The 27774-nt window shown below is 37.5% G+C and overlaps 1 protein-coding gene and 1 long non-coding RNA gene across 3 annotated transcripts in view; one reads left to right on the top strand and one right to left on the bottom strand.

Moving 5' to 3' along the window:
* The window catches only part of LOC136848770 (uncharacterized), a 202649-nt gene that overhangs the window by 19418 nt on the left and 155457 nt on the right, over nt 1-27774 (top strand). For both annotated transcript variants that reach the window (XR_010856134.1, XR_010856133.1), the window contains exon 3: nt 20970-21074. This is a non-coding gene — a long non-coding RNA (uncharacterized lncRNA). The remainder of the gene's footprint in view (nt 1-20969; nt 21075-27774) is intronic.
* LOC136848769 (cytochrome P450 2L1-like) lies at nt 1477-27528 on the bottom strand. The gene is made up of 10 exons (XM_067121359.1): nt 27449-27528; nt 26894-27042; nt 20941-21040; nt 19969-20102; nt 17932-18150; nt 8067-8266; nt 4986-5103; nt 4217-4397; nt 3551-3668; nt 1477-2423 (listed from the first exon to the last, which is right to left on the bottom strand). Exons 2-10 carry the CDS (start codon nt 26979-26981, stop codon nt 2094-2096), a joined length of 1488 nt encoding a protein of 495 aa, XP_066977460.1. The 5' UTR covers nt 26982-27042; nt 27449-27528; the 3' UTR covers nt 1477-2093.

Here is a 27774-nt window from a genome sequence, read left to right as displayed (position 1 = left end):
TTGCTGTCCTTCTTTCTGATTTGTTTAGAGGTCCCTTGAGTAGTGGTCTCCGCTGCCATTAGGATGCTGTATACGTACCCAGTACACGATATCTCTTACTTAGTACTCCTGTAGCTATTCAGCTGAATATGTTAACGTTAATTGCCGCTTACGAGTCCTTGCTTTACGTTACTGTGTTTTACTTGCCACTTTCTCTTTCTGTTTTTGACATTTGATGCCTCCTGTGCATCATGCGCTTACTCTTAACAGAAATGCATTATTTACTGTTGCTATACAGTAAAATGCTTTATAGTGTCACTGTTTTGTTATGAGCTTTATCATTAATTACTTCATGCAGCGTACGTTAGTGAACTGTACCTGTAACTGAGTGATTACCTTACGACGTCAGCTGATGATGAGACAGGAACTCTTATAACTTATATAGCGACTCCAAAACTTTTCAGACCTCTGCATAATCGAAGACCGGCAACAGCATATCCATGGCAACACATGGCAGCAGTCAGTTGCGCGTACCTTGCAACACGGCAAGCAATCGAATGCTTCCGGTGATACATCATTTCATCATGTAGCTGGCGACATGAGGCCGGCACGACCAGGTTGTTGAAGGGAGGGTTGGTTTCAATTAAGCTGGTTTAAACCAGGACGGTCCCTTGCCGTAAGATCGATTATGTGTGAAATGGATTAGGGAGGCTGGTGAGGACCTCCGGTCTTGCCAAACCAGCGGCAGAGGATGACAGTCAACATTATGAATTTGACTAATTTTCATGCAGAATTATATAAAAAAAATCACAAAAATATGCACGTGATTTGGTTATCAGCTGAAGCCACGGGAAAAGTTTGAAAGAAACGACAGGGTTCCGAGTACTTCCGTGTAATTAACACATCTTCGAGGCACAAAGATGTGTTTTGCCCCGAAGATGTGTCGTTTCTTTTCAAGCTTTTCCTGTGGCTTTAGCGGAGAATTATGTGCATAAATTAACCATTCGTTTAAGTGTTCGTTCTATTTGGACCACTTTCAAAAGAGAATGAGTATTATTTAAGCGTTATAATACATCACTGAACTGATGTACATTCTTACGGAACCTAGAATCTCTTTATATACGAACGCTGTCTTTCTTTTGTCGTGTCATCCGTGTTTTAAACTTATTATCATCATCAGTTTCCCAGTAACTATTATCGTCCATAATGACTACCGTATAGTGTTTTAAATCCCTTTTCAGTATTAATAATCTTCTGTAATTTTTCCTCTTTTTGAAAAGATTAAAGAAAATCAATTAACTGTAACTTTACTATCCTTTCTGTTAAGAATATTTTCCTAGCTCCTCCCTGTAATTTTATAACTACGCGTTCAGTATAATCAGATTTGCAGTTATTTTTTTTTTCCAAACTGCCGCCTTTTTCTGTAAGAACGGCATCGAATTTTATACGAAAAACCACATCATACATAGAATTGTAGAAGGCAGGATGGAAAATCAATTTAATTTCAGTGTTTCTTCAGTAATTTATAGTAATCCTTGATAATTTTTAAGTAACTTTTCATTAGGATAAATTTTAGAATTAGATTAGGTTTTTCTCAGAAATCTACCGCACTTTTCTGGCCATACATGTGCGTAATGTGTACACAGTTATCGTTATGAAAGCCGTTTCACACCTACCGCCTATTTTAAACTTCGAGGTAGTTTTGCTAAAAAAAAAAATTGATAAATGAAACCATTTACCTACCTATTATTCGAGTCAGTTTTTCACAAAACTTTTGAACATAGAAAATTACAAAAAAGTTCATTACATATACAGTTACGTTTAAGAACCCCTCCACCTACCTATTATTTTAAATTTCGAGTCAAATAGTTTTTCACAAAAAAATTGAAAATGGGAAATGACACCTATTATTTCAAACTCCAGTTCAGACAGTTTTTCACAAAAAATTTGAAAGTGGAAAATTACCAGCAAATTTAATTTCATACCCAGTTATCTTTGTGAAACCATTCACCTACCCGTTATTTGAGCCAGACAGTCTTTCACAAAAATTTTGACAACAGAAAATTACGAAAAAGTTCGTTTCCCTTCAGACAAAAAGACAGTCGTAAATGAACCTATGTCCTTTCAGTAATCAGGATCTTGAAAGAAGTTGGGAAAGCAAAGATCCTCTCAGAAGTGCTCTTCTCGGTGGTCAGTGTCTCGCCCTCCGGCACGGTGAAGGTGAAATTCTGTATCAGGGCCGTGATAAAGTAGAAGAGTTCCATGCGAGCCAAGGCCTCCCCGATGCATATCCTACGACCTATGCCAAAGGGAAGGAAGCCCTCTTTCTTCGCGCAGAACTTCCCGTTCTCGTCCAGGAAATGCTCTGGGTAGAATTCATTGGGCTTTTCCCAGTAACGTGGATGCTTGTGGCAGAATTCCAGGTGGCCTATGAGGATGCAGTCCTGGAGAGAGATGAATCGGTATGGATGCTGTTAGTATTGTCAGCCATAGCTTGGGTGTAGTTATGGAATGGAATGAAATGGAATATAAAACTTAGACCAAAGGCCAGGCACTGGGACCTGTGAGGTCATTGAGCGCTGCAACGGAACAGTAAAAAGGTTTGAAAGGTGTAAATGGAGGAAAACCTAGCAGTTTGCACTATGAATCAATTGTTAGGAGAGGGTGGAAAGCAAGATGAAAGAAAGAGAATATGAAAAGAGGTAGAGGGAAATGACTGAAATGGGTTACAGCTTGGGGCTGAAGGGACGCTGAAAAGAATCTTAAGTAATGACTACAATGGACTGCGTGAGGTGCACTGTAGGCATTACTAGAGGTTCTTTGCAGCGTCCCTTCGGCCCCTAGCTGCAACCCCTTTCATTCCATTTACTGTATCCATTCATATTCTCTCTCTTCCATCTTGTTATCCATCCTCTCCTAACAATTATTTCATGATTCGGTATTCCTCCTGTTACACCTTTCAAACCTACCTACTCTCAATTTCCTTTCCAGCGCTGAATGACCTCATAGGCCGCAGTGCCTGGCCTTTAGCCTGAACTCTATACACTCCACTCTGACGACACTACCTCCCCTACGGGTTTGACTCAATATAGTTATATATCAAGTAAATTCATAATCAATCAATCAATCAATCAGTTTGTTAAAGGGATATTTTGAGCGGTATTCTGCATAGCAACCGCTAGCCAAGGATATACAGCATATAAGGCCGGGGTACACTGTAGTCATTACTTTGCAGCGTCCGTTCAGCCCCTAGCTGCATCCCCTTTCGTTCTTTTTACTATACTTCCGTTCATATTCTCTTCCTCCCATCGTGCTTTCCACCCTATAGTAACAATTGTTTCAACTTTATTTTCAGCGCTGAATGACCTCATAGTTCCCAGTGCTTGGTCTTTGGCATAAATTTTATATTCCAATTCAACTTGAAGAACTGATCAGGTTAAAAAACAAGTGTGAAAGTTATAGAGGAAAAACAGAAAAATGAATTAATTTCATTAATTTTTGGTTATCTCGGATCGTCAGGGACAAGAGGTGTTGAATGAGTGATGCATTAACGTAGATTTTAAAAACGTACCTTGGGTATCCTGTAACCTCCGAGCTCAATTTCTTCAGAGTTGGTGTGAGGTCCACCTAAGGGTGCAACCGACGACACTCTCAATACTTCATGGATAAAGGCTTCGGTGTAATGTAACCTGGAAAGGCAGAGACACCAGCTGAGCTTGGCAGTTCACCTTCTCTCACTGTGAATGTATTTATAAACATTCTTCCTGAGGATGGCGTTCAATTGGAACTTTCATAAGTTCAACCGAAGATGCAGTAGATTACTACTCTATTACCATTCTTGTATTTTAATACATTTTTATCTGTTCATTAAGTTATTAATTTTAATTTTTCTTTTTTCATAAGTGAGATCTCTTCTTTCTGTATTTTCCTCTACCTCCTCTTACTTATTCCTAATGAACACCATATTCTTTGGAAGCTTGAATTTCAAGTCAGTGGCCCCTGTGGGTATGTTCCATATGAATGGGGTTCATCTTAATAATAATAATAATAATAATAATAATAATAATAATAATAATAACCAGAAATACGTAGCAAGAATCACAATAACTTCACCCTTGTTACCAACAAGGAAGAACGCGGCAAAATTGCCGACGGTAATGTTTTAATGATTGCCTGAATGTGATTCCGTTTCGAAGTAAACGCTACCATTAAACAGGACCCGAGTGTCTATCCTTACCTGTCCTTGTGTTCGAGAGACGGAAGCTCATCCTTGGGCACGACGCTGTCAATTTCCTTCTGAACCTTCTTCTGGATCTCCGGATATTTCGCCAAGTAAAAAACTGCCCACCTCGTGGTGGCCGAAGTCGTCGATGTTCCGTCGCCGAAGAAATCGATCAACCCGTAAGTAAGATCGTCCACTGTCAAGAGAACAATTTGAGTCTTTGGTGAGTGAATGAAAAGGGTGTTTTAAGGATACATTACAGCATTGCTGAGCCTTCAAAGTGAGATTGAAGGATGTTTGTAAACAGGCTCTGGGATTGAAAAACAGTGGCCCAGTGTAATGAATTTCTGAGATTCATGAGGGCATTTGTAAATTACCCCGAATTGAATTCTTTTCATATAATACCACTGTTATGCAGATTCAGTTGGCCAATTCGTTTTCCCTAAATTCACGCAAAATATTAAGTCTGCGTCAACAATGCTTTCAGAATAGTTTTACTTATTTGCAATTGACGTTAGGCTACAAGATGCTAACTATACAGAAACTAAAAGGATTATTTGGTTTACGCTTTTAATCAACATAACTATTATTTTATTATTTACATGTAATAAAGAAAAAATACGGTATTGCTTAACACCGTTGTTAATAAAGGAAACAATGAGGAAATAAGTAAAGCCAAGCTTCTTTCCCCGGTAAAGAGGTAGCGAAAATTCTTTTCACCCACTCTCGAGAAAGCTTTTCGCATAATCACGTATTCAAATCATCATTCATTTTGCAAACTTACTGCTCATTGTAGATTCAGGATCATTCTTCCTCCTTTCCATTTCCACTAAGTACGAATCGATGAAGTCCTTGGGATTATCTCGGTCGATGTTTTTCACGTGTTGATTCAGGACTTCTTCCTGCGAGTAGATAAGTGGTTTTTTATTTTCGAGCATCAAGAAATTTTTTTCGATTATCAAGAATTTTTTCCTGAGCATCAAGAAGTTTTTTTCGAACATCAAGAAATTTTTTTCGAGCATCGAGAATTTTTTTTTCCGAGCATCAAGAATTTTTTTCGAGCACCAAGAAATAAGCCGGATTGAATTCCGGATGAAAATCATCTATTTTGAAACCGAATGATATTGGAGATTTCTTATTTAATTTATGGTAATCTTTAGTCCCGGAAGAAAAATCTGTTTTATCTGTGTCATATTGCAAATGGAGATAGCTACTTTCTTCCACCAGGGGTTGTTCTCTTCACTAGGTCTTTAAATTTTACTGACTTCCGTCATCATTTTTTTTTTACTGGAAGATCGCGTTCCCATGTTTTATAGGTCTGCTTTGTGGATGCAGTATGTCTTCTCTATTATTTGTCTTATTTAACTGACGACTGTGGATTTTTAGTCGTATTCCAGTCAACTCAAACATTTCTCAGTTCAAGAATTTGGTCATTCACTAATTGGTCAGGCGAGATTCTTGTACAGTGAGTCCTGATAGAGGTTCTTATCTGCCTGATTCAAATGATGGTCCAGAAAATCTTGGAGAAGCGACGTACAGTAGGTGGGGGTGTGCCTTGGTACTGGTGGTAGCTGACTATGTCTTTCATAAGGACGTAAATGTTCTTTGTTGGGATTAGTATCAAAATTATTCACTCATTCGATTTCATAGATGTTTTCATTGCCATTTCTAGAGTATCATTAGTTATTAACGAAGGTGCTTAATTGTTAACTTTTATCTACATTATTGCTCCCTCTTTGTTACTAATAACTACATAAGTCAGCCAAGGGGTTTTCTTAATAATCTTCTTGAGGGGCTTATAGAGACAGCACAGGGAGGTACAGTATTTCACTTCTACACAGAGGCAATTTATCAGAGGCGAAATATTAATATTAAGGGGTTCACAATGTTGTAGCTAAACTTCAAAGAGATCTTTCAGTTATTAACTTGACCTATATTTTGATAACGAAATTTCAAAGGTGAATGATGCTAAAACTTATTAATTATTGGTTGGATTATTTATAGTGAATTATTTGGATTTATAATTATTGCTTGGATTATTTATAATTAAATATTGCTTGGATTATTTATAATTAATTATTGCTTAGATTACATACAATCAATTATGGCTTCATTCATTAATAATTGATTATTTCTTTGATTATTTATAAGTAATTATTGCTTGGATTATTTATAATTAATTTTTGCTAGGATTATTTATAATTAAGTTATGGAAACGTAAAAAATGTGAAGATTGATATAAGACTGAGTATAAGTATATGAGGATGTAGGTCCCGCTTGGACACAAACACCGTCTATCTTACTTGGCCGACTAATGTCACAAGGAGCATCTGTGCGCGCCAAGCACATGCATGCAAGAAACACAGCAGATATCACGCATCCTTTGTACATATATTATCGTTCATATTAATGTTATGTTAAATGTATCACTCTTACCGCAAGCATCACAATGCCAGCATTCCAGCTTCCTAAAAGCACACAACCTGTTAGTGGATGTAGCATCAAAACAACTGATCCCGGGAATTCTCCTGTACCATCTCCCCAACAGCTGTGCAAAAGACGCACCACCACATCATCACCGCGACAGCAGAGACGACAAACAGGCCTCATCGCAACAGCAACCCCAGAGATACGCTGACTTCTACAAGACTACCAAGAGGTCTTCAAAGACGACCTGCAGCAAGACTTAACCACACCAGCAAACACAACATCCAGCACCATACGGTTAGCCCCAGGGAAACTTGCCTACACCAAACACATGTTCAGGGAGATGGAGAATGCAGGAATATGCCGAAAAGCCCCCAGCCCAAGGGCTTCTGAAACCCGATGGAGGCATGGCGCCCATGCGGAGACTACCGGCGGCTAAACGCCAAAATGAAGCCAGATAGATACCCGTTGCCGAACATAGTAGATATAGCCAACCAAATGAATGGAGCAAAGATCTTCACCAAAATAGACCTGCTGAAGGGATACTTCCAAGTTCCAGTAGCGAAGGAAGATATAGAAAAGACCGCGATCATCACCTCCTTTGGCACCTACACATTCAGCTACAGCTGTTTCGGCCTTTGGAACGCAGGGGCAGCCCTCCAAGGACTTATGGACTAAATGCTGGGTGACCTAGAAAACTGGAATTCTTGGGCATCAAATAGGCCCAGACGGCATTAAATACCTCTCAGAGAAAGTAAAAGCAATTATCAACTTCCCAAAACCAACAACAATTAAAGCAATATAAGAATTTTCAGTACTAATTAATTATTATCATAGATTTATCCCAAATATTGCTAAAATCATGAGTCATACCTATAAATGATTACAAGGAAAAGCTAAAAAATTAAGTTGAGGGAATTTCAAGATAATGCATTTCTTTCAACAAAACAAGTAATAACCTCTGCAGCCACATTAATCTTTCCTCTACCCCATACGTCCCTCACTTTGACGACTGACGGGAGTAGCATGGCGATGGGAGTGGTACTAGAGCAGGGCACAGATGATGGTGGTCAGCTGTTGGCATTCTTCGGCAAGAAGTTAACATCAGTGGAACAAAAGTACTCCACATTTGACAGGGAGCTCCTAGCAGTCCACAAAGCCATCTGTCACTTCCACCACATGCTTGAAGGACGGCAGTTCATCATACAAACATACCATTAACCCTTGATGCATGCCTTCACAAAGACAGCAGATGCATAGTTAGCACGACAACAGCGTCACCTATTAACAACGGCAGAACACTCGTGCACCATTGAATATTTGAAGGGTTCAGCAAACACCGTGTTTGACACACTTTCAAGAATGCAACCACTGTATAACATAAGACGGAATGAAGCCTCCTATGTGCAATGTAGGATATCAAAACAAGCAGTCTTACCTGTATAAAGGTTCTGATAACCTTGGAATTTTCGTAGATCTGATGCATGCCGAGCCGTTGCTTGAGCCAGAACGGAAGCAAGTAAATCAGACTCGGGAAGAGATCGAGGTACACCACGGGGCCATCGAAACAAGCCAGCGCCTCGTTGAGCAGTTTGTGAAGCCGGATTATTTTCGCGTCATTGATGTCGTAGCGGATTCCTGCAGGGACAGATGTTTCCATAAACATTCATCTGAGTTATCTTTGGTGCGTACTACCTGTCGCTGGAAATGGTAAGTAAAAATCCACAATTACGTATACAGTATGAGCAAAGGCTGTATTTCTCAAATTATGAAAATTATTAAATTTGAAAAATAAAGTTTTTTCTCTTATACGAAGTTGTGGATTTTCACTTAATGCTTCCGAGATACTTACAGCTATTTCAAGTATAGCACTGCAGTTTACATTGGTATAGATGACTATTCATAACCTCATGAGTTGAGATCTGAAATCCGTGACAATTATTGTTTCTGTAATGACAAGCGAATGAGAAAATGATCGAAGAAGCTTCTTTATATCTGATTTTTTAAGAATGAAAATAGTGGAGAATATAAGAGTGATGTTTGGCATAGCTGTAAAAATGTTGAACGAGCAGGGAGATGGCACGCATGTCTTCTATCAGAAGCTCCAAGGTGAAAATTCTGTCCGTGATCCAAATCACTATTGTGAAATACTGGAAGACGTGTTGATGATGATGATGGTGATGATGATGATGATTATTATTATTATTAGGTTGTTTAACCATACGAAAGGAAAGTGAAAGTAATATTACTTGAGCAATTTCTATTAAAGTCAATGGCATTGTTCGCAGACACTATCTTTTTATCAAGACTTTGAAATATTCTATCATTCTTTTTCTCTTCTGGCAAGCTTCTCAGAAATAAGAAACAATTATAAGGTTCTTTCCATTTGCTTTTTCTTTTTCAAGTCGACGGACCATTTTCCCATCTCTCGGCGACGTCATAGGGACTGGATTACAAATTGACGTACAAGGTTTTTATTACTGCATACGGACGTTTGAATTTCAGACGTGATGTCATTGGGGTGCTGAATTTCTATTGGTTGGCGGGTCTCGTTAATATTACTCGATTCAAAGCCAGACTCAGTTAATCCCATCATGGTACTTCCGTGCACACATGCAACAAGTGAGACAGTTTTCGATGTTTACTGAAGTCCAATATGAAGTCAGAGATTAAGTTACAAAGAATGCAAAGCAACGGGAAGAATGAATGGCATGTACAAAACTAGCTAACAGGAGAAGCTTGCTCATAGATAAAAACAATATGGTGCTTATACCATTGCATGAGTGATAGCTGCTATACATGTACACAGTGGCTCCAAGTAGCCAAAAAAACAAAGACGCGCAGCTACCAAGCAACTTGCGTCCCTCATAGCTGTAGCCGGTAACACCGTCAATGTAGTCATAAACATGGACTTGACAGAATACGGGTGACTTTAGAGAAAGACGAAGATAACTAGATGAATCCTGATGCATGGCGATGTTTCACTTACAAGACTAGAAAAACTATTTGAAACCCTTTTCCCTCTTGCTTCTATTGAGCGTGAAGTTGTGTACAGGTTTTTTTTTGCAAAGAAAAAGATATCCTGCTTAGCAAAAGTGGAACCTGTGGGAAGTGGTCTCAAGAGCATTTTCTTCTCAGTCAGAGTTGGTGTGTGGTAGGCAATTAGGGCCTACAACCCTGAAGATATTGGTGATCTTCATATCTGCTATGTCCTATGCTGTTTCATCTTTTATTGATGCAAGTCTTGATCAGTTTGTCAGGAAACAGAAACTATAAATGTTCTAAATCCAAGTCAAGCCAAAATCAAAGAACATGAAAAATGCGTCTCTTTTCAGGGATTTGGCACTGGCATTGCTGTAACAAGAGGAAACACCAAGTCCACGTGCTTGGAGGTGGATAAACGTCGCGAGCATTTTATCAGGAATTGGTTCAAACGTGGCTTCAGCTGGAATGAACGGGAAAGTGCAAGGTGCATTGTCGGTTCCACTGATCTTTGCAGTTGCTCTTCACAAGCTTAGGTAGATAAAAATAGACCGATACTATTAAGATATAGTAGTTCTGCACTTGGATGTCATTACTGGATGAACTGAAGAGTGATGGGAAATTATAGTGAACATTTTAAACCAAATGGCGGACGACTGTTGGAATTTCAAGTGGAAAGGATATTTTTCAGTGACCAATATGGTACGCTCATGGCAATATTCTTGCTTGCCACAATCCTATTGACTCTGTCCCTTCCCCTCTTCGCTGAAGCACTTTTGATCGGGCGAATTTGTTTTACATTTTCCCAATGGTATGACTGCTCATATCTTAAACTTTCATTATTTTTATTATTATAATTAGGTATCACTTTAAATATTTACAAATTCGAGGGATCTCATGGATAATCCGAGGTGGCGTAGTGTAAACTATGATAAAAGTTTAGTTTTGAGATACAACTTAATCATTTGGGCTGTTTATGGGTGAATAAGGAATTAAGATGGATAAAATAGATTAAAACAGATGAAATGAGTGGACTTATACTCACAGCAGTTTATGGATCTGAGTAGTAATTAGAATCGTGAAGCAAGGGTATACTGCCCTTTTTTTTCTATCCAGCCAAGATGCCAAACACTCAAATAACCCCCTAGCTCCCCGCCCTCCTCGCTCGAACTTTGACCTTTTCCTCTTATCATGCAAAACTATCATATTTGCTTGCGCCATTTCTTTCATATTGAGAGAAAGTTCCAAGATATTTACGTCTCCACTTGCTTGAGGGTTCAAATAAGATTCATGGTGGTGTTTTCTCGACCTCAAAGGAGTGCGTGCTATAAGGAAACAGGCTTATTTCTCTTCAAACTTATCATCGCTTGTACACCAAACAAACAAACTGCATTTGTGACACGGCCTATTATTCATATTGATAAGCTTGAAATAGTTACATTGTTAGCATCACTTGTCTTTACAAAGAGTGGCGACGTAATTGGTAAACAAGATAACGCTACATATAATTTGATAGCTCTCTCCCTTCCTCTTAGAGCGCATATATATATATATATATATATATATATATATATATATATATATATATATATATATATATATATATATATATATATATATATATATTATTAATATACACTTATATGTTTATATATTTATATGCAGTATGTATATATCAATTAGGCTATGTTAGTAATTTTTCACATAACATTTACATACTTTAAGCCACAAATAGTGCATTGGTATCGAATTCGCTATAAGTAAGGAGTGAGTTCCACCTGAAAAGAATAAATATTGACACTGCCAAGCCTGACCAGGATTCGAACCCGGGTAAGGATAGTTTGCACTTCTAAAGGATTATATAATTTCCTTTCGGCGTAATTTCGAGTTTAGGTTGAAATATATGTTAATGGATTACCTGGCGATATATATATATATATATATATATATATATATATATATATATATATATATATATATAAATTTCTTCCTCACACTGGGAATGAATCTGGGTCTCCCAAGTGACAGGCAGGCTTCTGAAGCCTACTGGGGAAAATACTAAAAGTGTGGCGTACATAGGTTCCAGCTTCTGTTACGACCTTGGTAGTTGAGACGATACTGCCTTGACCTGCCACTCTGTAGCCCAGGTTCGTTCATGGTGTAAGTCAGAAATTTATCTCTGTGAAACATGTTCTCATATGTTCGTTATTTCCATGTGTGTGTGTATATATATATATATATATATATATATATATATATATATATATATATATATATATATATATATATATATATATATATATATATATATATATATATATGTATGTATGTATGTATGTATGTATATATAATATTATATATTGTGTGTGTGCTTGTATGTATGCGTGCTGTCTCAGTGGCAAAGTTCTAAGCTCGATTTACAAGGTCTTTGACTCGAGTCCTAGTCTGCCATCCATCAGTCAGCCCAGCAATGAATAAGTAGGCTGCCACATCAGCTTATGTCATGAAAAACATCCTGAGGCTGTTACCCACATCCATTAATTTAATATTTTCTGATGATAACTGGAAAGTTATTTGCTTTCTGACATCATTTCCTGTGATAGGAAAAGTGTAAAAAGTATAATATATATGTATGTGCTCTATATATATAATATATATAGATTTATAATACATATATATGTAATATATATATTATATGTTATTATTATATATATAAGGTGTAACAGGAGGAAAACCTCGCAACTGCACTGTGAGACATTGTTAGAAGAGGGTGGAAGTGAGATGAAAGAGAGAATATGAACGGAGGTACAGTAAAAGGAGTGAAAGGGGTTGCAAAGAACCTTATATAATGCCTACATTGCATTGTGTGAGGTGCACTGATGGCACTACTCCCTACGGGATATAATGTACAATATAATATATATATATATATATATATATATATATATATATATATATATATATATATATATATATATATATATATATATATATATGTATGTAATTTACATGTATTATATATACACATATACAGATACATATATATATATATATATATATATATATATATATATATATATATATATATATATATATATATATATATTCCTGCAGGATAGTGCCGTCAGTGCACCTCACGCAGTGCACTGTAGGCATTACTTAAGGTTCTTTGCAGCGTCCCTTAGGCCCCTAGCTGCAACACCTTTCATTCCTTTTACTGCACCTCCATTCATATTCTGTCTTCCATCTTACTTTCCACTCTCTTCTAACAGTGTTTCACAGTGCAACTGCGAGGTTTTCTTCCTGTTACACATTTTAAACTTCTCATTCTCAGTTTTCCTTTCAGCGCCGAATGACCTCACATGTCCAATTGCTTGGCCTCCGGCCTAAATTGTGTATTCTGTCTGTACTAGGCCTATTTACATGTTATCAATATATGATACGTTGTGAGGTGTGCGATTAGTATTATGTGGGTTTTACTGGAAGGGAGTTTTCTCAGGAAAAGTCAAGCACTAATGGTCCGTGCGATACGCGCATTTTTAATCATTGGAGCACCATCGGCAGTATAAGCCGAGGTCCATCACAAATTGTTTTCGGAAGTACGTGTTACTTCAACGGTCAGATACTTGAAGCTGGTTTAATTAAGAAGGCAAACTACGTTAATCTGTCACAAGGGTCATAAAAACCAGATAAGATCTCCCGTATCTTTCAGGTTCCTCTCGAAAAGAAAATGAATTGGCATCTCGCAGTCTTTGTAGAGCCAAACAATTGCTTCTTATTTTTGGGTTCATTGCTTACATAATATTTTGAATTAGTAAGACCAGTTTTGTCACGGACATTTGATGCTCTTTTGTTTTCCTTTGTTTAATTTATTTGGGTGTGTAGCCTATATATATATATATATATATATATATATATATATATATATATATATATATATATATATATATATATATAATATGTATATATATAAAATGTATATATATATATATTATATATGTATGTATATATGTATATATATATATATGTGTGTGTGTGTAATTTTAGAGGGCATACTTTTCACGGGTATAATAGTTTTAAAGATTTGAGCTGTCAGAGTGTTACCTGGTACGTGGTCATTTTTAGGGAGATTTTCCTTCCTTCCTTGTTTGTGCTCATGGGAAAATCCTAAACTCCAGCAATTCAGGATCGTTCTTTAAGTAATATACGACTGAGATTGCACGGTTTCGTCCTGTTCCCGAAACTTCATCGGTGTGTAATGCGGCAAAAGTTTACACCGTGTTGTTTTGCATTGCATTTTGCAAACGAAATTGTAGTTTTGTAATCCGAAACTCGGTTTATGATTGTTTGTTAAGCCTAGGCCATGTATAGTGCATTGATTTTCAAGTCTCTCTCTCTCTCTCTCTCTCTCTCTCTCTCTCTCTCTCTCTCTCTCTCTCTCTCTCTCTCTCTCTCTCTCTCTCTCTCCTTTATTCATTACATTTCCGATGGGAGGGTAAAGTTGCATCCAATATTAGTATTTTTTCTTTTTTCATTATTGTTAAGATTTTCTCGTTCTTCTATTATTATTCCCTTTATGGCTTTTATCGCTCTCCCTTTCTCTGCCCGTTTCAGTATTCATTTACAATTTAAATTTCGACACATCTCTGACAGAATGTATCGAATTGAATTTGCGCCCTGTCACGCGGCTTTTTAAACAGAAACGGAGATGAGCTCTACTTTTAAGAGCTGATTATATCAGACCATTGTGGACAGTTTCACTTGTTTAAATCCGCATCTAATTTCATTCGTCCATTTAGGGAATTGTCTCCTCAAAGTTGTCGTGTCGTAAGCAATATAACAAAGTTAGAAGACGTCATGAATCTCCACCGAACATGTATATACTAATTGGGTCATAAGTTCCCTCCTGCTCAGAGGTGCATTGCTGTTTCGTATGATCCAGGTTGACACCAGATTAGTGCGCATGACGATTCTGTGCGGGCGCCCGCCCCTTTCGTAGGGATCATAAGGAGTTAACTCCAATAATTGTTATTCATATACAGTATTGCCTTCGTTTCTTCTTTGAAGCTCGTTCAATGTACTATATGAATGCTGTGGCAGCTTCTCCTTGGATATATACAGTAAAAATATTTTTTCACCTCTGGTAGGATGTACTCCTAGGGCATGCAGTGTCGAAATTGCTGTTTAGCTAAGAGTTGCTGGATCCTATCTAATTCTTTGTTGATGGATTTTCAGCCTGTGCAATGTGTGGTGCCTTGCAGGCAATATTTTTCTCCTTCTAGCACAAATTAATGGAAACTGGTTTTCCACGCTTACTAATTGCTGAATCCTAATTCTTTGTTGGTGGATTTTTAGCCTATGCCGTGTGGAGTACCCTGCTCACTTAGATGGAGACATCTCATCGTTTGTAGAATTCACTGCATTTACCTTGAACATTCGGGTACGTTCTGCAGTATGCCAAAGCTAGGCATTGTCTTTCCCCTTCGTTTGCACAAGTGAAGGGAAGCTGTTTTTCCATTTTTCTCCATCATGAAATTCAAGTCAGATCATTCACAGACAAAATTTTAAATTTCTTGTTCATTTATCATTGTGATCAATGGTATACCATCTGTCTGACATGCCTCAACGCATATTCTCAGAAATGTTCAGGAGTCCAGTTCCTGATCTGTAAACCTTATTTAAGAATTTTAGTTGTTGGTATTGATCCATGTTTGCTCTCCACATAAGAAATCCTGTAAATTCTGTCATGATTTACTAACAGAACACGTTCCTTAGTTCATGACTCCAGCACACTGTAATTCCAGATGGCTATATGTTCACTTCAAAATCATTACTAAACTTGGAGCAGTTCATCCAGATGTATATTAAAGAAGGTTGTTCTCTTTAATTCCACTTGACAATTCTCATAAGGAGAACAATGCCAGTATCAAAGGAGACAGTGGGGCTATTGTATTAACAGACAGCCTTTATGTGCAGTGTCACTGGATGACTGGTGGGCCAGATGTTGCCTTGATTATGGAAGCTTTCCAGTATGTATATGTGCAACAAGACATTCATCACAGTGATCAGACATCAAGTGTTCAATAAACTGATGAACTTGGAAACTTTTTAGAGGAAGAAAATTGGAATTTAGTTACACCAGAAACAAACGCGGAAGCAGGGTCTTTATGAAGCGAAGCCTCTCTTCAAAGATTATCAGATAAGCAGAACCAAAGCACTTGACAGTGGAATTCATTAAATTAGGTTTTTTGTGCTGTTATTCATCTCCTTTAGGTAGAGATTCATGGTGGTAGGTTTCTGTTTCCTAATATTAGCAGTTATGACTTGGACCATCGACGGATGGTCGTTTGTTTGTCAGTTTTTCATAAGTTGTATTTTAACAGGTCTCTCTTATTCAGAATTGGTCAGTGATCTCTCCTGCCGAGAGAAACCAGATTTGCTGAACAGCAGCACCAACATGCAGTAAATATGCCTCGCTGTCAAACTTCTCAGTTCCAGAGGTCCTTTATTCCTCACACCGTTGGACTGCGGAACAGTGTCCCTGAGGGTGTCGTACAGTTGGAGCTTCAAAAGTTCAAGCGCAATGCATTACTACCCTAATACAATCCTCCTTTTACTTTGAATAATTACTCTCATTTTTATCTATATTTATTCATTTATTTTTTTTTATTTTTTAATAGGCGATCTCTTCTTTTTGTATTTCCTTCTATCTTCTGTCACTCCTTTCTAATGAACACCATATTCTTTGGAAGCTTGAATTTCAAGTCAATGATCCCTGTGGGCTTGTTCCATATGAATAGGGTTCATCTCATGAATAATAATAATAATAACATTACAAGCAACTGACAAGTCTATCTTTGTTAGGGCCGTAGCAGAGTATCATCGTTCAAGTTTCTGTCTGAGAAGCTCGTTTAAGAGTTTTACCATCAGGACAACAGTACAAGAAATCACTGCTCCCCAATCTGACCAGTCTTGACAATGAAGAAGGTGACTGGCTGATCTCGTTATTAATATCATACAGCCCAATTTGATCACCATAAGCAACTTTTTCAGAATGCTGATATTGATTTGGTTGTGCTAGATGTGCCGTAAGTCCAAATGCTATGAGCAGGTGGTAAATTATGGCTGAAACTTGGAAATAGCGAGACTTTTGAACATCTGGCTGCTCATGGGATAGCATCTAGGATTGGACCTGAGGAGTCAAAGCTACACGCAGTGTTCCTTGCTCTTTCCTGCTGAGACACAATCTCCAGATGTGCTGTACTTGGGAAGACAACTGCTTTGGTAGTTTGACCTCTGCTTTTAAGACCTGACAGAGGCAGTGCTAAAACTTTCATAAACACCTTGTGAGATCGAAGTCACGCTTTCAGTTGAGAGGTGTTGTACTGCCCTGTAACAGAAGCAGTACATGCAGACACTGGAAAAGATGCGAAAGATACTATTTGCATGTGAAAACAGTGCCCAGCTAATTCTGCAAACTAAAACAGCCACAGAAGAGCATATTAATTTATCAGAGTAAACACTTATGCTATCCCTTTCCTAACCAAGCGGGGCTAGAATAAAAAAAAATGTAAGAATTTATGAACTATGGATTACGCAATCCCCAGAGGGTCATTCATATAAATGGATGTATATCCAAAGCTGCTGAACTTGATGCAAGTTTTGCATCTAGGAAGGAGAGGGTTCTTGGAATAACTGGCTGTTGAATTGTTATGTACCATATTTAATGAATTGTAATTCAGATGGATGGTTAAGATTTTTATACGATTTTGCAGTTGGAGGCCTTGTCAAGTATGAAAAATTTTGTTTGGGTCCATATTCCATAAACATCTGAGACTTGCTTTATTTTGAATTGGAAAAGAATGGACGGTCACATGCTCTAGTGCTAAACTTAGCTTTATTCAGACCTAAAAAGTCAGATTGGCTTTCTGGAAACATTCGTGCTGGTAACCAGCAAAGATAATAAGAGCACTAGATGAAAATTAAGGTTAATTGGCTTGTTATTCAGATATTTTCTTTTCACCAAATACACATAGCTTTGCTATGCCTCCACGACAGTAGGAAATGAGCCCATTCTAACAGAGTAAAGCAAAATTTAGCTTTAGATTCACGAACAAAATCGAAATGCATCACGAAGTTTCCGATACATGTAGTCTCTCCGACAATGACCGGATCGTATTCTCATACAAATTCTTTTACGTCAAATCATCAGTAAGGAAATCGTCAAATGGCCTTAAATACTGCACTGCCTAATTAATGAACACCGGCAGAGCAGATGAAGTGGCCAAAGTATCCCACGGTTCAACGACAAATTTACTTACCAGCTATCATTTGCCAGATGACGTTAAGCACGGCAACATTAATAGACCAGGGTAAATCTACAGGACGGTTGACCTGTTTCCTGAAGTCCCCGACTAAATGTCTCGCCTCTTCCTTGATGGCTTCTCCTAGGTAGGTTTTCCCCATCCCCAACTCCTTCAGGTGGTGGAGAGCAAATTTTCGGTTATTATACCAAACGGGGCCGTTTGTGGTACCTATACCTTTAGAGGTAAGAAGTAAACAGGTTAGGAAATTGAAAAGTGTGCCCTAAATAGTGAAACAAGTGCCTTAGTATTCAGTTTGAGAGACCTCTCAGAGAATTTAAAATGGTTTATTATAACAGGGAGAATGCTAAGTTTAAATTTAGTTCATTATGAGGATCGTATATTCTTGTATTAAAAAAATCGGAATTAGTATGGGGCTAGTGATGATCATCTTTGAAATTGAAATCCATTAAAATTTATATGAAACTTATTTGTCAGGTTTACCTAATATATTCCACAAAAGAGAAGTAGTTTTTTATATAATTTTTCCGTCACTGCATTATTTTAATGTTACATTTCATCTCCCGGCTTTCTGCAGGCGCAAAGAAGCGTCGGCTATAACATTGCTTGAATCCCTTCAGTTCACCTAATTCTCATCTGTTACAGTATTGTAGAGCATATTGCATTATTCACTAATATAATATGCTCTACAATACTGTAACAGATGAGATTTAGGTGAATTGAAAGGACACAAACAATGTTAAAGCCGACGTTCTTTGCGCCTGCAGGAAGCCTGGAGATGAAATGTAGAGCATATTGCATTATTCACTAATAATTCCTCATTGGATGGGTCGATATCGTACTCGGCTAGCACTCTCCTAGGCACGCGTTCGATTCCCCGTCCGGCCAGTGAAGAATTAGAGGAATTTATTTCTGGTGATAGAAATTCATTTTTCGGTATAATGTGGTTCGGATTCCACTGTAAGCTGTACTGTAGATTCCGTTGCTAGGTCACCAGTTGGTTCTTAGCCACGTAAAATAAGCCTAATCCTTCGGGCCAGCCCTAGGAGAGCTGATAATCAGCTCAGTGGTCTGGTTAAACTAAGGTATACTTAACTTATTCACTAATAACTGATAAAATAATAATAATAATAATCGAATTATTTATTAGCTCTTTTCGTGGTTAATAGAAGGACAATTATTTAATCCTACTTTTCTGAAACTGAACCGTAACATAGGAAAGAGGATGCTTACGAGAGCGAAAAGGTATTAAAAGTTGAGAAAAACGTTTAACAACTAGGAGACCACCTACTTTTTAGCCTTTTACTTTTAAGCGTTGCTTGGCCGAAAGTGCCACAGGGCTTGGCTTGACAGCCTAATTTTCAGTAACGTTCAAATAGGAGACGAAAACAGAAGCGAACTTGGTATTCCAAGGGACGAAATTTAACTTACAAAATGACAAATCAAGGATGCAAAGCAAGTAGTTTTGGTTCACACTTTAAGAGATAGAAATAATTGTTAAATTTTAGTACAGTATAGGAAAATGTGAACATACACCCTTGTATGAGAAGCTTGTTTAGCGTCCTCGAGTCTGTGCACAATTTTCCATTTAAAGCTTCCTTATGAATTCAGATTTATATAAATGTAGAACAAAAATTCTTTGTATGGTTAATAATGATTAGATTTGATGTGAAAGTGTAAACGGAAAAGGAATGATCAATCATGATTCAATGCGAGCATTACCACAGTGTAAAAATAACTAATGCAGTGGCTGTTATTCCTTGGTGTCAGAGGTAAATCGTTTTGTATAAATATTTAAGAGACGAAAAAGTTCGTTGTTTTGCCAGATATTAAAAAAAAACAAAAAACTTACTTCCCTGCATCAATTCGATAACAATTTTAAAGAAATGAGGGAAATAAATAAAACAGTTGCATCAGAAAAAATGAATGCGATAAGATTACCGTTTTACGTTCAGCGAAGACGCTTATGAATAGAGTGACCTAAAAATGCAGAAAGAATATAACCTCTTTACAGACGGAGAGAGCTCGAGTTACCTGCTTCAAAAAATTCGGTAAAAGCCTTGAAACTGTAGTAAGGAGGTCTGTCTGCAGTTTCCTGTTTTGCAAAGGCCGCTTTGATTAACTTGTAATCACAGATGAAGATGAAGAGTTGACTTCCCATGCGCCAGCTGCAGAAGAAGAAAAAGTTGTAAATGGAAACAGTCAGATTGTGACAGAATGACACTCGTAAAGTAATGCTGACTAATTGATTTATTTTCATCGTTATCGTGTGAACGTAGGATATTACTTCGATAAGAAAGAAAAAATGGGCATATTTCATTTTTAAGCCCAGTAAATAATGTACAGTAAATAGTTTACTTGTCTAAGGGACAATAAGAAATTGCATAGGCCATCCTCAATTCAGTGCAGATACTTTAATGCTCATAATAGTATTTACTTCAAAATAAGACGATAGTACCAGAGACACTCACGAAATAGTTAACAATCCTCTATAACGAAATTATTTTGAAATATCTTTTGCTCAATATCGTAACCTCCGTGGGGAGGCAGTGCCATCAGTGCACCTCACGCAGTGCACTGTAGGCGTTACTTAAGGGTCTTTGCAGCGTCCCTTCGGCCCCTAGCTGCAACCCCTTTCATTCCTTTTACTGTATCTCCGGTCATGTTATCTTTCCTCCCTCCTACTTCTACATTCTCCTAACAGTTATTTTCATAGTACAACTGCAAGGTTTTTACGTCCCAGCGCTTGGCATTTGGTCTAGGTTTTATAATCAGCTTCCAATATCTTAAGTAACTAGACAAAAAAAAAAACGCATGGCTGAGTTTTTCAGAATTACGATAAAACGTATAACTTAAATTCTATCAAGGATCCAGCCTTATAAACTAAACAATTTGAAAAGTCTGTCTTCGGGAAACAATTCTCATGTACCAAACGTAAAATTAGGTCTTATGATGTCATCACCTATAATTTCAGTCGACATTTTTCTCTTCTGAAGTTGTACTCACGAAATAATGTCTCCATGCTTTTTCCACAGTTCCTTCACCTGGTCTCCCAGCGGTATGTCATGTGAAGGCAGTACGCCGATAAGTGGTTTTCCCCACAGCCCTGCAAAAAGGAACGAGGAACATAATTAAAAAAGGTAAGAGATGATAATGAGTATGAACGAATGAATATTTTCGAGTGCGAATGGCGTTAATCAGTATTGTTACTGCTTGCCTCAGAATTATCTTTATTTTACTTTAATTCGTGAGAGAGAGAGAGAGAGAGAGAGAGAGAGAGAGAGAGAGAGAGAGAGAGAGAGAGAGAGAGAGAGAGAGAGAGAGAGAGAGGAAAGTAATGTGCATGGCTCTGATCATTTCAGAGTAAGTTGAGTATCTGTAAAACAATTATATAATTTTGCATAATTTGCCCAGACCTCTCAATGCACAGAACAGTATATTCTAACAAACATATGTAGGTGGGCCTCTTTATGTACTTAACACTGTTCTGAATAACATGCTAAAGAAGTAGTGGGTTTCTGCCAGTTGAAGCTATTTTGCAAAGTATCCCTTTTGCATAGTGTGATTAATGTGATTAAACATCTGATTACAACTTTTTTAATGCATTAAAATGATAAAAATTTACTGAGCAATTCAAGTTCCTAGTTATTTATATTACAGGTAGTTGAATAAAAAAAGGCAGATGCTTACTACACCTTTTCATTCTCAAATTAAAAAAAAAAAATTGAACATTTTAAAAAAGCTGACTTTCATATTAAAAAATGTAGCTTCATTTTTAAAAGGTTGACTTTCATATTAGAAAAAATTGAACTTCATATTAAAAAAGTTGACTTTTATATTAAAAAACTGAACTTCATATTAAAAAAGTTGAAGGTAAGTTTTTTAATTTGAGGGTGAAAAGGTGTAGAAAACGACAGCTCTTTTCACCATTAATCTATTTTTTTTTTCTAATTGTCTAAATGGCAAGTACCGATTTAAGGAAGGTAAATAAAATTAAGTAACTTTAAAGAAGTTAAGGATGAATGAAAAATGCCAACGTAGAGAGTCATATTGAAGCATTTGTATACTGAATTCACTGAGTCAGCGTATAGCGTCATAACAAGTAAACTGAGCGGGACCTTGGTATCTACCAGGATATGTTATACTTAATCCTGGTACCCCCTCGATGTGGGACGACCTTGACGTTGTGAGGGGGCTCTTGAACCCCAGGAATTTGTTCCCGGGTTTGAGTCCAAGAGTCTTATATATCGTAGAGGTTTTGAACGAAAACAGATTACTGTAGCTGTCTTTTTTGACATTGAAAAAGCATATGATACTACATGGAGGTATGCTATGTTAAAAACTTTACAAAACAACAACATCCGTGGATATTTACCTAGGTTTATTAAAAACTTCTTGACAGATCGCAGTTTTCAGGTGAGAATCGATGATGTTTTGTCTAGAACATTTCCATTGGAAAATGGTGTTCCACAGGGAAGCGTCATTAGTGGCACACTGTTTACTTTAGCAATTAATGCTATCAGTAATAATCTCCGTATTGGCATTAAAAGTAACTTGCATATGGATGATTTTGCCATATATTATTCAGCATCTCGAATAAAACATGCAGAACGAATCATTAATAAAAGCATAGTAAAAATAGATGAATGGGTCTCATCTGTAGACTTTAAATTTTCCATAGATAAAACTCAAGCAATCATGTTTTATAAAAATAAAAGGTGGAAGAAAGGTGAAGAAATATATTTAAAAAATCAGAAGCCATAGTATACCAATTGGCCAAACAGCAACATTTTTGGGATTAGTATTCGACACTCACTTGAACTGGAAAGCCCACATAACATATGTAAAATCAAAATGTAAAAGAGCGTTAAATCTAACTAATTAAAAAACTGTCGAACACTACTTGGGGAGCCGATAGACGTACCCTTACTGTACTGTATAAAGCACCAGTTCTGTCTATCATTGAGACGCACAAGTAATTCTAACACGTCATCTGACACATGGGCAGTTAATGAGCAGCCCAAGTGGCCAAGCTGCCGTGTTGCTCAGAATGCAGGGTGATAATAACGGTCAGACATGTGTTATGTGAGTGTCCAAAGTATGACCAACAGCGACTGTCAACTTTTGGAAATGAATCAATGGAGGAAATTTTGTCAGAATCTTTTACATTTTCCGTCGTTCCGATTTTGATGTTCATGAAGAACTGTAATTCAATAAATAAAGTGTAAATATAAGTATATAATAAAAGCACGAAAACCCTTTTAGCATTTGTCGAATTTAAAAAAAAAAGCAAAATTTTAAAATATTACTTAACATATTCTGAATTTTAATATACCTTTTTAGTATGTATATAAGGAAGCTTGGGTAAATGTATTTATTGTATGTGTTTCAGTATGAGAGCATGTGCCTATGTGCAGTTTTAGATTTCATTTTAATTCGTTCATCATCATACTGAATGACCTATTAGGTCCTAGTGTTTGGCCCCAGGCCTAGACCTGGTATTTTAATCTAATCCTTCGGGTCAGCCCTATGAGAGCTGAAAGTCAGCTCAGTGGTCTGGTTAAACTACTTCAATAATAATAATAATAATCATCCTGGTATCTACAAGGCGGGGTCCTGGTACAAGGTTACTATTGCGCATTTTGGTCTGCGTCCTCTGTGTGGACAATTTGAAATCATGAAGTTTTGCAAGTTTCGAAACTTCAAACAATGATTCTTTATAATACTCTCATATACAATAAAACGAGATGTTATGAAAAATTCAAATAGTGTGGTTAGCTTCCCGCAAGAAAGAATGCGTCTTAAAGAATCATTATTTGAAGTTTCGAAACTTGCAAAAACTTCATGATTTCAGGTTGCCCACGCAGACGACGCAGACCAAAATAAACAATAGTAACCTTGTAGCAGGACCCCGCCTTGTAGATACCAGGACTAAGTATAGCATATCCTGGTAGATACCAAGGTCTCGCTCAGTTTATTTGTTGTAACGCTATACGCTGACTGATTAGCACTCTGCTGGCCGCGAGTTCGAATCTCCGACCGGCTAATGAAGAATAAGAGGAATCTATTTCTGGTGATAGAAGTTCATTTCTCGCTATAATGTGGTTCGGATTCCACAATAAGCTGTAGGTCCCGTTGCTAGGTAACCAACTGGTCCTTAGCCACGTAAAATAAATCTAATCCTTCGGGCCAGCCCTAGGAGAGCTGTTAATCAGCTCATTGGTCTGGTTAAACTAAGGTGTACTTAACTTTTTTTTTAGCTATGCGCTGACCCAGTGAATTCAGTATACAAATGCTTCAATATAACTCTACGTAGGGGCTAGTGCTGTTAGTGCAGTCATGCGGTGCACTGTAGACATTACTTAGGTTCTTTGTAGCGGCCCTTCGGTCCCAAGCTGCAATCCCTTTCATTCCGCCTATTGTACCTCCGTTCATATTCTCTTTCTTCCATCTTACCTTCCACCCTCTCCTAACAATTGGTTCCTAGTACAACTGCGAGCTTTTCCTCCTGTTACACCTTTAAAATCTTCTTTACTCTTAATTTAAGTTTCAGCGCAGATTGACCTCATAGGTTCCAGCGCTTGGCCTTGGCCTAAATTTTATGTTCTAGGAAAGAATACGTAAGGTGTGATTTTGTTGTTATTCGTTTTGAACTGGTGTTATAGGGAATTACGTCGGGCGATAGATTTTAGGGTGCGATAATTATTATGATAGTTTCAAAAGACGTCATATAGGTATTACTTTCACGTGCGCTACTGCAACACACACCTTTTTCTCGAGATAGTAGGCTGACTTGGAGATGCGTCCAAAGAGACAATTACAAACTCACATTTGTATAAGCTTAGCAGCTGATTTCAAAATAAAATAGTGCGTTGGGCTATTCTCGTGTACACTACGATTTGAAGGAAATCCCAACTCCATTTTTTTTTTCTTTACTCGACATAACTAATTTTCAGCGTTATAGTTTTTTCTTGTTGGATCAAACTGTCTCTAGTTCGTACGAGCAGCATACACGAGCGGTATGTTTGAGAATAATAATTATTTGATGATCATATCACCAGCGGTATGTTTGAGAATAATAATTATTTGATGACCATATCACCAGCGGTATGTTTGAGAATAACAATCATTTGATGATCATATCACTAGCTGTATGTTTGAGAATAATAATTATTTGATGATCATATTACTACAAAATCTCATAAAAACAAGAATAAACGCCGAGATGGCGCGTCAGTATCTCAGTTTTGCATAAACATAGACACCTCACGAGTTCGAAGAGTATCATTATCTAAAGATCCACAAAAGTATAAATGTGTGTTGCCCTCTCCAAGGAACAGCTTCTTTCTCTCTCTCTCTCTCTCTCTCTCTCTCTCTCTCTCTCTCTCAACAACAAAATCTTTGATTAGAATTCTCTTGAGCTTTCCCGGGAATAGTCTCTCTCTCTCTCTCTCTCTCTCTCTCTCTCTCTCTCTCTCTCTCTCTCTCTCTCTCTCTCTCAGCAACAAAATCTTTGTTTAGAAATCTCTTGAGCTTTGCCGAGAACAGTCTCTCTCTTTCTCTCTCTCTCTCTCTGAGAATGTGCATTATTTGAAATCTGCGTATGATAATTCAGTCTACTTAATATGCGCTTCCTTACGAAACCTGTCGTGATTATTTAAGTCATCAGGATACCATTGTATAAAACGCGCACGTAAATACATGTATATTCTCTTTTTTTATCAAAACATTAACAGACACGAAGGTCATGCAGGCTGAACACAGTCAGAAACAGTAAGGATTATTGATCTAAAACATATTCAATAATGCTCAAGTGGTAATAGAGGTTATCCACCACAGTACCAAAGAACAAGATGAAACGACGGTCGGAGTGGCTATTTTATCCCAACAAATTGCACACAACGCCCGACCATGCGGGTCGTGAATTATTTCGTAAACCGACCTACCTAACAGGCTACGTAACTCGCTCATACAAAAAAAAAATAACAGATATGACGGACGATACTTCAGAAAGTGTTCATCCAATGGTTCTTTCTCACGCTTGAGTTATGATCAAATGGATGACGTGTTGTTGAATGAGGAAAACAAAGTTCAGCAGAGAAAGAACTTTACAGATTACCCGTTTATTAGGCAAGACGTGGAAGACTTGAAGAAAACAGTAAACAGAAAATGAAGAAATATTTGCGCGCATTATACGTAAATCATGATAACCGGTCACCTTTTTATTCAGCATCTTTTTGTTGAGCAGATTTAAAGTGTAAACGGAGCATGCTCAGATCATTCCGAGTAGGATGTGTAGTTTTAGAGAGAAACTGGTTTACGTTCCGAAATTTGAGGTTATATTACTATTATCTTAGTAATAAGAGGATTATTCTTTTATATCACGGCTATATTTTGGCCAACTTTCAATTATTTTTCATCATACACCTGAAAAAACAAATTGTACTTCTCTTTCTTGAATAATTGCTAAAATTTCGTAAATGATTATTATTGATTTATTTTTGCATTTCGTAGGGTTGTGAAATATTAACTGAAGACTTGCCAGGGGATGATTGTTGTTGAAATAGTAATATTCCTCTTGAAAATCGTTCGTGGGAATTCGGATGTTAGAAGTAAGTGCATAACTTGAACGGCGCGTCACAGAAATACCAGAAGTGTGAGAATTACAAGGGCAAAACTGCGACTAGATGTGATCACCTTCGTAAATGGGGAATGGCATAACAACCATTAGTCTTATTTATGACGTACGCACAGACGTTCACACTGGAGATGGTTTGCGAGGTTGTCTTATTCTTGAAGAAGCAATGGCTTCAATTTTATTTTTTCTATAGCCACCCGCTTTTCCGAAATCACCCCATTCGACATTTTCAGAGCGAGAATGAGAACGATACGAATGCAATAAAAGTGAAATAGAAGCATTGGCTGACATGCAGTTGGTGGTTACAGAGCGAGCTCTTACCAGGAGGAATGCCAGACGGCTTTTTACTGGAAGCGATGAAGGCGAAGAGCACCAGAATGACCAACGATAAGACGATCTCAGTCCACATTATTACACCTGTTGAGTCCTTCTTCGGAGGTTAATTGCCATCCAGCTGTTGGCCGAGGTATCTGGAGAGAGCGGTGAAAAAGATGCTGGGTAGAGTGATTTCAATTAATTACTCTATTATTAGTGCTATAAAAATGGCTGTTTAGTGCAAGTAATCCCATTTTCCTTGTGTTCCTGGAGTCAGATGGTATCATGATTGTCTGTTTTCTTCTGTGTGCTGTATTTTTGTATGGCATTATGTCAGTTTGTTTTGTTGTGTGTGCTCTATTTTTTTATGACTGGCAGTATTTTTGCATGGTTATCGTTTGTCTTGCTCTGTTTCTTGCTGTGTGAAGACATGAAAAATTCACATAGCTCATTTTTCACTGATAATTAACAATGTATGAAAAGGGGTCTTTAATCAGAGAGAGCAAGTCACATATTGTCACTGGAAACGGGCCCAACGAAACGTACGCAAAATCTGCTTACCGCTATGCCGTAAGGCGAGGGCCTCTTCAGACAGCAACTGACCCCAATGCCTCCCACGCCTGAACTGCGTCAGGGTTGATAAACAAACTGCCTTGGGTGCGTTCTAAAACGCTACGTCATTCGAGGCTATCAGCAAGTTAAATTTTGTTGTTGTCTTGGGTTATTTTTAGCAGTGTGACAGTACCATGAATAAAATAGTAATGTCATTTGCATTAATTCGGTTGCTAGTTTGGTGCAGTTGGTTTAGAATTTGGGTACATATCAGTGCAGGCTAAAGGGACAGCTAAAATGCTGATATTTAATATTTTTACTTAATGCAAAGTATT

Source organism: Macrobrachium rosenbergii, chromosome 19, assembly GCF_040412425.1.
Source record: "Macrobrachium rosenbergii isolate ZJJX-2024 chromosome 19, ASM4041242v1, whole genome shotgun sequence".
In the NCBI taxonomy this organism is placed as follows: Eukaryota; Metazoa; Arthropoda; class Malacostraca; order Decapoda; family Palaemonidae; genus Macrobrachium; species Macrobrachium rosenbergii.
The sequence above is the reverse complement of the archived record's forward strand: the minus strand, read 5'-3'. Positions and strand labels throughout refer to the sequence as shown.

Bases quoted from the DNA above. Each gene is read 5' to 3' on its own strand.
- LOC136848769 (XM_067121359.1), bottom strand. From the start codon at position 26,981: ATGTGGACTGAGATCGTCTTATCGTTGGTCATTCTGGTGCTCTTCGCC. The intron at 20,103-20,940 runs GTGAGTACAACT...CTTCTTCTGCAG, and splicing joins AAGCATGGAGACATTATTTC to CTGGCGCATGGGAAGTCAAC. The intron at 18,151-19,968 runs GTAACTCGAGCT...TTACCTCTAAAG, and splicing joins TACCGAATTTTTTGAAGCAG to GTATAGGTACCACAAACGGC.